The following is a 9,688-nucleotide window of genomic DNA, read 5'->3' on the forward strand; positions in this document are numbered from 1 at the left end:
GCCCAATGAGGGAAAAAGGAAAGTGATTTTTATGATTTGGGAGCTGGTGTTATGAGCTTTTTAAACAATACACAATGTTCAAGGTCACTTGTTCCCTGTGTTACTCATATTACTAAATCATTCATTTCGGTTGAGTAAATGGCATTGGTTTAGAGCAGTGGTTCTCAACCTTCTGGCCCTTTAAATACAGTTCCTCATGTTGTGACCCAACCATAAAATTATTTTCGTTGCTACTTCATAACTGTAATGTTGCTACTGTTATGAATTGTAATGTAAATATCTGATATGCAGGATGGTCTTAGGCGACCCCTGTGAAAGGGTCGTTCAACCGCCAAAGGGGTCTCGACCCACAGGTTGAGAACCGCTGGTTTATTTATTTTTATTTTTATTTTTTTAAATATATTTTATTGATTTTTTACAGAGAGGAAGGGAGAGGGATAGAGAGTTAGAAACATCGATGAGAGAGAAACATCGACCAGCTGCCTCCTGCACATCTCCTACTGGGGATGTGCCCGCAACCAACGTACATGCCCTTGACCGGAATCGAACCCGGGACCCTTCAGTCCGCAGGCCGACGCTCTATCCACTGAGCCAAACCGGTTTCGGCAGAGAACCGCTGGTTTAGAGAGCCACTTAATGCCACCTGTTCTTTAAACTTGCAGGCATTATTTTTCTTTCTTGCAGACATTTTTGTAAAGCTTCCCATGTTTCCTTTTATTGGGTGTGGGAGAGCCGGAGACAGGAAGGAAGGTGGGGTGTTAAAAGGCAAACATAGAAAAGATGCTTCTTAAAAAAAGAAAACACATGTAGAAATGACTGCTCCATAAACAAAACATGAGTGCACACAGCAATTTCATATTCTTGTTCCACCCACTAGGTTGTTCTTGATGATTCAAGAACAGAACTGCCTGGGCAGATTTACAGGCTCCACGTTCCTGACATCTGTGCTGAAACAAGGCTACGTGTGTTTGCAGAGCGGTTGCTTTTGCTCAGGGAAGAAAACACACCTTGGTTTGATTTTTACCTTTACCATAATAGAGGCAGCCATTCTCCCATATGCATCCATGGGCCGTTACGATCTAAGAGCAGGCAACAGGAGAGAGGACAAGGTAGCCTGGAAGTATGGGGTAGAATGAGATGTGCATATCACACCAACACCAACAAGCACGTCCTCTTCCAGCTCTCCCCACTGTTACACAGCTGGGCTTCAATGTGAGTCTCTTGCTGGAAACCTTTGGGGTTTTGGGATTGGTGGTCTGGCTAGTCCTCTCCTGGGTCTGAGCCAGTGGAGGGCAGGGGCTCTGCTGGGGGTTGCCAGGCCCTCCAGCCAATGCCACTTCACTCGGGCTTTCTGAATTTCTCAGCTGTGGTTTGGGGAATGTTATACTCTTTCCAGTCCCCTTTCTTTTAAGTGGAGAGGAGATTTTGTCTTCTATTAGACACTCCCCCATATTTATAACATCCTCCTACTCCTTTTCCCAAGCCCTTGCTTCCCAGACTATGATGGTGATAGTCCCAGGCCTGTTCAGTTTTTGGAAGAAGACCCAGGCTGACCTTGCCATCCCTCCTCCCCAAGTCAGCCATTTTGCAATCACCTGGCAGGCTGATCCCAGGTACCTAGTAGACATAGGCTGGTACCTTTGCTACCTGGCAATACGCTGATAATCCTGTGATTTAGAACTTTCATTTCACCTCTAAGATGCTGAGTGGGGAAGGAACTTTCCAAAGGTAACTGAGCTTGTCAGTATGAAGCACTGGGATTCAAATTCCGGCTGGTCTGGTGTTACAGCCTATGGACCTGTCACCCCCTTCAGAAGGTGATCTGAAGTTAGGGCTATGACTTTGGGTTTCTAGGTGGCAGAACTAAAGAAATGTCAAATCTCCACTGTTTAAGAATCTGAGGCACAAGGGGAGTCCCGTAAAATTATGGATTTGGCATTTGAAAATGATGACATTTTTTATTTTAAAGTGGATGCTAAAAGGTTGGCTATTATTTTAGTGGGACACTCAACTCCGCTGCTCTCTGGCCTTCAAGCTTGCGAGATAGAAGCCAAGTCTTTGGGGGCTGTTTTCATACGGGGTTCCACTTGACAGCTCTCACCTTAACTCATGTTTACTACTCTTGCGAAAGGAGACAGGAAGAGGGAAAAGCAAAAGGGACAAAGGGTTGGGGACAGAGGAAGTGGAAAGATTTTTAGGTTACAATCTATCTATCTATCTATCTATCTATTTATCTATCTATCTATCTATCTATCTATCTATATAATAGAGAAATATGCTAATTAACCGGGACACTGTAACAGGTTGACCCGACAGGAGGAGGTTGCGTGCAGAGTCAGGGGTGGGGCGGCAGGGGCCTCCACACGCCTGCGCTGGGGGAGGGCCTGATCAGCAGCGGCTGCGGCTGCTTCAAGGGCCAGAGAGGGAGGCAGGGCCAGACCAGAGGGTGGGCAGCACTGCGCAATTTTAAATTGTGCGCTGGACTCCTAGTATATATATATAAGTATCCATCCAGGTAATGACATCACATAGTAATGCCCGGCTTCCTCTCTCTAGCAATGACTAGCCTCCTTGCAGTTTCTTCAGCCCAGGAACATGACTTGCTGTATAGCCAGGTAGAAACATTTTACACTTTAACCAAATGTCTGTGAAGCGTTTTCCCATGCCTCATCTTATCTGATCCTCACAGAAGTCCTGGAGTAGGTAGATAGGAGACTCAGTGGAATCCTATTTTCTTTTCATTAGCTGGAAAATGGAGATTTAGAAAGTTTAGAAACTTGACCCGACTGAAAAGAATTAAGAAATGGTGGACCTTGAAAATGACTTCAGGTTTTCTCACTGTGCAGAATATAGTCAAACACTGCTACAGTTAAATATTTTACCCTTTGTTCTCCTTGTGTGATCTATAATAATAATCTGCTTCATGTTGATGTTTACTGCTGTGTTGCTGACAATTACCTGAAAGAGAAGTTGGGGTGCTTTACTGGGCTGGAAAAAGTTTATCTAAATCAGAAAGCAGGTCTAATTAAGCAAGTTTATTCTATCTATAAAAGGCTAAGTTGACAATCACATTCGTGATACATATAAAGCTCTCGCTGGCACCAATCGCACGTGTGTGTTTTGATCTGTCATTGTCGATCATGAATTTGGTTGACACTTCTATTATAGAGAAAGGGTGAGTAGCGATATTAAAATATTTCTTCTAATCGATTTCCCTTCAATGTGCATGAATTCATGCACCGGGCCACTAGTTTTTATTATAAACAGTTAATGTTACAAAAACACAAAATTGAATAGACTTGAAATTCTAATGCTTTTTATCAGGCTAAATTAATTTTTGGTTTCTATCAGTGACTATAGATCTAGTTTTTAAAATTAAATTTATTGGGATGACAGTTAATAAGATTATATAGTTTTCAAGTGTACATTTCTATGATACATGATCTGTACATTGCATTGTGTGTCCACCTCCCAAAGTCAAATCATCTTTTGTCATCTTATAGTGGACCCCCTTTACCATTTTACTGAATATTATCTCCCATGTAGACATTCATATATTTACATATTCTTTTGTCTCATTTAATACTTGCAATCACACTGTTAAGTTGAAATTTTTATTCTGTGGACAAGAGAGGTTAAAAAAAAACCAATCTAAGGTCAGACATCTAGTGCAGGCCTGGGATCTGGACATATTGACTTTCAATGGCTATGGAGCATCCCACATTTTGATAGAGGTAGATTTTTTTCAAAAGACAAAAAGTTCTAATACCTCAGAATAAAATGATCTAGCAACATTCACCTTCTTAAGACCCAGGTGTATGGTTCTTAATTTCCTTTCCCACTTGATTATCCAATTTCATGTAATCAGGGGACTCATGTAAATAACTACCCAAGATGGTAGCTCATTGCTCACAGCAATATGTAGAGATGATGTTCCTTTGTCATTTGTTCATTAGTTCATTCATTCATGCACTCACTCACTTCTTCAACAGCCTGGTGAAGAACCACTATAATGTTAACTCTAGTGGCTGAAGGGCCCTTGAGTGACTCTTCTGTGGTTTAACACTTGGACACTATCTCTCAGTAGTCTCCTTACAACTGCACAGGGGTGATTTAAAAATATTCTAAATTAATTGGCAATTTAGGTTGTAAGTATGTGGAAACATTTCTAAAATTCTAATTTTTGCCCTAACCGGTTTGGCTCAGTGGATGGAGCATCGGCCTGCGGACTGGGGGTTCCCAGGTTCGATTCCGGTCAAGGGCATGTACCTTGGTTGCGGGCACATCCCCAGTAGGGGGTGTGCAGGAGGCAGCTGACACTATCACTCAGTGGTCTCCTTATAACTACACAGGGGGTGATTTAAAAATATTCTAAATTAATTCAATAAAATATATTTAAAAAATAAATAAATAAAATTCTAATTTTTATGCCTTTTGGGGATCTTATGTTATTTGTTTATGTGTATATGGGCTTACAAAAGTCATACATGCTCATTGTACAACATTCTAATTCTTCAAACAAATGTGATGCAGAAAGTGAGAATCTCCAGTAATGGGGGCACCACCCTCTGACCCCAAACTGGAGAAGGCCACTGCTAATCCTTTCATTCTATGTATAGGAAAACATTGTGTATACTATATTTTTATAGATGATATTCATGTAAAATTGCATGACTCTTGTTCTGGTTCTCAAAAAATTTTAAGTATAATTAAGTGTATTTGAAACGATTTAAAATAAATTATGAGTCATACCCCAGTCTTTCTTAACCAGTGAAATGAAATGTGATGTGTCAAAATTGAGTTAAATCCATAATCTCTGTGGATGTGCTTTTGACTTGCACATAATGAAAAGCAGGCAGGCAAAAGTGAGGCAGCTTCACACATCATATTGACATTCAACAATGAGAAGGTCAGAGAGGGAGTTGATGTCAATATGCTCATCCCACACTGCAACAAAGCTGTCCCAGGAACTGCAGCCCCAGCTGCCACTTCCCCTCTTTTGGGTGAGAATGCACGTTCAGACCCTCAACTCCTTTGCTGTGAAAATACCATGCTTTATCAAAGGTTTAATTGTTTTTCAATAATATTGATATAATCTAAATTGCAGGTTTCAAAGACAAACTTACAATTTACACACCAGATAGGGCTTATTTGATACAAAGAATACGAGATGACAGCTGAGATTTCTAATTCTGCCGCATGAAAATTACCGAATAATTGCACGACAGGTGTCATTGTTCTGAGAATCATAAAGTGCGTGTAGCTCTCCATTTTGTTTCCCAATATATTACTGGGGATGCTTTTCTTGGGAATATCACTGGCAATTTTAAAATATTGGGGGAAATGTTTTCCCTCTACCTTTCTTTTTGCCAAAGAGAGGGTAGATACAAGCCACAATATAAAAAGGTAATACTGCACTATAACATGACAGTATTATAGTCTGTTTTCCATCGAGGCATCTACCTTAGGATGGGCAAAATCCACGTGCATAAATGTTTCCCCAGATTAGAGAGGATCTTCAGTTTGCAGATTTGGCAGCAAAGAAACAGTAAAGAGGGGAAAAGCAGGGCCCCCTGGAAGCCTATATCCCAGAGATGCCTGCCGCATGGTAAATCAGCACAGAACAAAGGCTCGTCACTCATATTTCTGCTCCAAAGCTAGGGGACATATGAGCCCTTCTGAAGACAATGAAGGATTGAAGGAAACACAACGACCTCAACTATTACAGAGCCTACAGGCTTTAACTCTGCCAGACCCACCAAACGTCAATTTTTTAAAAAGTCAATTCTGAGAAAATTGGAGAATTAAAAAAAAAAATTAAAAATTATTTCACAAGGAGGCAGGTCCTATCTACATTCAGTACAACCCAATTTAAAATTTATATTGGTCTTCCATCCTTCCCAGCTTTCACAGAGCTGCCAGCCAGAGGCCATTAGCACCAGCCCTCACAAATGGAGCAGCCGCAGCGGGCAGATTCGCCCAAGCCAGGCTGGCATTTGCACTCACTCAAAGCTCTTGGCGACTGGCAAGCTTCTCGGCACTGTGAATTGTGGTCACTTCCCCCGAGGATAGAATCAAGGGAACAACCTGAAGGAATCACGATATAAAGGAAGATCAGGCTTTGATGTTGGGTGGGATATGCAAATCAGAATGAGAAGAGGGTGCTTTAGTGCTGTCAGAGTGTGCTGCGTTTTATTTGGGAAGTGAGACAGAATCTTCCTCTGATCAGCCACTCCATGTGACATCCCATCCCACACTCCGCTACTGACATTTTATCTCCCACTGAACAGCCCGGCTGTTGTAACATTTTCAGGATTCTTAATTTATGTCTTGCAGGATCTAAAATCAGATGGCAGAAACTTTAAGAAAATAACCAGTAGTTGACAGGCACCTTTAATACCGCAAGAAGCGGGTACACCTTAGTGCTGCGAAGAGTTGAGTAACGCTCTCTACTTTCTCCTTCCAAAATATGTTTAGAAGACAGTGGTGGCCGGGTTTGCTCAGTGGTTAGAGTGTTGGCCCACGGACGGAAGGGTCCGGGCTCATTCCCAGTCAAGGGCATGTAGCTGGGACACAGACCCAATCCCATGTGCAGGAGGCAACTGATCGATGTATCTCTCGCACATCATTGTTTCTCTCTCTCTCTCTTTCTCCCCACTCAAAAAATAAAAATAAAAAAAGACTGTTGGGAGGGAGATAGAGAGCTGCCCTAAATCACTTAATTTCTCTTTTCAATCTAAACTCTGGGAGAGACCTTTTCTTCCACTCAACAATTGCTAGCAAGCTCATTCACCTTTCTTGGTATGAGTGATCCTGACATTTAATTAATTAATAGCCAAGAACTATGAAAAAAGTAAAATGACTCAAAGGTAAGCTCAGCAACATAATATCTGTGAAGCTTTAAAAGCTACTGACCTATTGGTTTTCAGGACACTAGGGAGGGACGCTTACAGGATGGGGATTACTACTTACAGAGGAGACAAGCAAGGCTCCGGAAACACGACGAGTTGCAAATCACTCAACCTTGAAGAAATGGTGACTCAAACTCAAGTCGCATTTCCTTTTTCCATTGGATCACAGTGCTGCATTGTAAAAGCAGCGACTTTGGACTGGCTGACCATACGAAGACGCTGGAACCTTTGCTCTCCCGGGCATTGGCATTGCCGAACGCGGGGGGCCCTTCGGCTTTACACCTGCCAAATGGGGATGCTGGTGCACACCCTCGCTCTGGAGTGCTCAGCCTTCACCCTCCTCTTCTCAGGATGGATGGATACCACCTATTGATCTATCTATAATGTAGTGCTTAAGAGTACAGACTCTTGAGGCAGATGACTAGCTCCGCCACTAACTAAAGCTGAGCTGGGCGAGATTCTGGGCTTTCCTCGGCCTCATTTTCCTGCCCTGTAAGATGGAGATGGTAATAGTACCTACCTCCTAGGATTGTTGTGAAGGGTAAGTGAGTTTGTTTACGGAAAATGTTATGTGGGGGTCTCACCCATCCATCTGCCGCATGCTTTCATAAGTGCACTGTAAGGGAACCTGTAATACGCTTGTGGAAGCCCCTGGCTAGAGGATAAAGCTAAGAAAAGCCTTACTCCAGTGAAATAAGCCAGTCAGAGAAAGATAAATACCACATGATCTCACTCATTTGTGGAATATAGAGAACAACATAGACTGATGAACAGGGACAGATCGAAAGACAGAGAAACAGCGATCAGACTATCAATCCCCAGAGGGAAAGTAGGGGAGGGAGGGGGTAAGGGGAAGAGATCAACCAAAGGACTTGTATGCACGCATATAAGCCAAACCAATGGACACGGACAACAGGGGGATGAGAGCATGAGTGTGGCGGGGGGGGGGGTTAATGGGGGGGATGAGGACACATTTGTAATACCTTAACTAATAAAGAATTAAAAAAAAAAAAAAGCCTTGCTCCACCCCTGTAGGTAGGAGACTAGTCTACTCCTCTTATATACTACCTTGCACATAGTGGAGGCTAAAAAAAAAAAAAAAAAAAAAAAATCCTTAAATTGATCCGGTAAAAAGTGAATTCTACTGGAACTGAAAGTTGTCGTCCTGAATCTTTCAGGCTCGAGGTTTAGATTTTTCAAGTGTTTCTAGTCCACTTCCCTCCACTCCTCACCTCATTTATCTCAAAGGGCAGAGGTCAGGAAAAGGATGAGTAAACAGTTCGCACGGAACTCAGGTGACAGTAAAAACTAGTTCTGAGAGACTGCAACATTTACGTCCTGGTGCCCGAAGGTTATGTCACTACGCATTTTTTTTCTACACAAAGCCCAGGAGGCTATCTTTATGTTACTGGGGTGCGATCCCTAACAGCCCTCTGGACTAACAGCTCCCAGCAGGTGCTTCCAAATTTTATTTGCGTCTCATTCCAGGTTGTCGGAGAAGCCCGGCCGATGAGTATCTACTCCTGGGCCGACTGCTTCAGAGCGAGGCGGCAGATACGGGAGGAAAGACATGAGACTACGAGCAGGTTAATTTGGTAAAGAAAGAGAAGCCTTCAGTCTGACGAGGGCCCGGGTGGCAGCCCCGCAGGACCGCTCCCTTCAAGAGAGTAGTCGCCCCGCCCATCCCGCCCCTCTCGCCCTAGGCCCCGCCCCCTCCAGCCCTAGGCCCCGCCCAGAGTCCACCCTACTTTCACCCTGGCAGGTCCCTCTGCCTCCGGCCTGGACCGCGGGACGCTTGCGCAGTTCTTAGAGCCTCTTAGCAGTGCCCGAATCAAAATTTGGGGAAAGAGGAAAACTCGTATTTTCCACAAACCCCGATATAGCAGCTCTCCGCGCTCTCCGAGAGATGATTATGCCTTTCTTGGCCTTTAGAACCCGGCTTCTTCCTTTATGTGGCTTAAAAGGCATATTTTAAATTAGGCGATCTCTGGGCAGCCCGTCTCTTGGCGCAGGGTCCTTGGGCTGAGCCTTGGGGCGACTCCCGGAAGGCAGGGTCCTTCCTTGTGGCGGTCGCGCAGGCAGCGGCTGCGAGTAGCGGGACACTGGGCGTCATGTACTACAAGTTTAGCGGCTTCACGCAGAATCTGGTGGGAGCATGGGCTTCCCATGCCTATAACCCGCAGGTACGGGTAGCACCGCGCCGGCCCGGGCAGGAGAAATGGCCGTCTGAGCCTGTGCGCCGGTCAGTCTCGGCGCCGGAGCCGGGCATGGCTTCTGCCAACGGTTTGGTTTAGTTCGCCCCCTAACTCCCGGCGCCTCTCCGCACCTGCTTGCAGCGGCCAGGGAGGCTCCTAGTTCTGTAGATGCTCCCCTGGCGGAGCTGGCCTGGCCAGAAGTTGGGCCTGGCACTCTGCAGGGGTCAAGGTGACCCCGGACTCGTTGCTTGTGACTCGTGGGGTGTCTCGTGGGGTCGGCGGAACCCAGAATGTGACCCTGCCGAATCCGAAGTTCGGCCCTGTCCTTTTAAAGGTGTCCCATTGGTGACTCCTGCCGCAGCCTCATCCCCGCAGGGACTGGAGAGGTGGCATGACGGCGTTGAGAGAATCTGTAGGGCCGGGAGAGGCTGTGTGATCAGAATTGGGAGACTCCCTAGAAATCTTTGGGTGAGTCGGGGTAGTTACATGCAGCGAGCTCCAACTGTAAAGATGGTTCGGCAGATGCCTATAATTTGAGCCGGTCCGATTTCATTCCAGATTTTTGTCCATTGCAATTTTCCA

At 44.7% G+C, this 9,688-nt stretch overlaps 1 protein-coding gene across 1 annotated transcript in view; it reads left to right on the forward strand.

The window, feature by feature from the left end:
* Window positions 1-8,937: 8,937 nt before the first annotated feature.
* Window positions 8,938-9,688, forward strand: part of LOC102443151 (cytochrome c oxidase subunit 7A-related protein, mitochondrial) — a 9,332-nt gene continuing 8,581 nt past the window's right edge. The window contains exon 1 of the mRNA XM_006083420.3: window positions 8,938-9,094. Coding sequence (XP_006083482.1) covers window positions 9,023-9,094 — 72 coding nt within the window. The 5' untranslated portion in view covers window positions 8,938-9,022. The remainder of the gene's footprint in view (window positions 9,095-9,688) is intronic.

The sequence above is a fragment of the Myotis lucifugus genome, unplaced genomic scaffold, assembly GCF_000147115.1.
Source record: "Myotis lucifugus unplaced genomic scaffold, Myoluc2.0 scaffold_6, whole genome shotgun sequence".
NCBI classification, from domain to species: Eukaryota; Metazoa; Chordata; class Mammalia; order Chiroptera; family Vespertilionidae; genus Myotis; species Myotis lucifugus.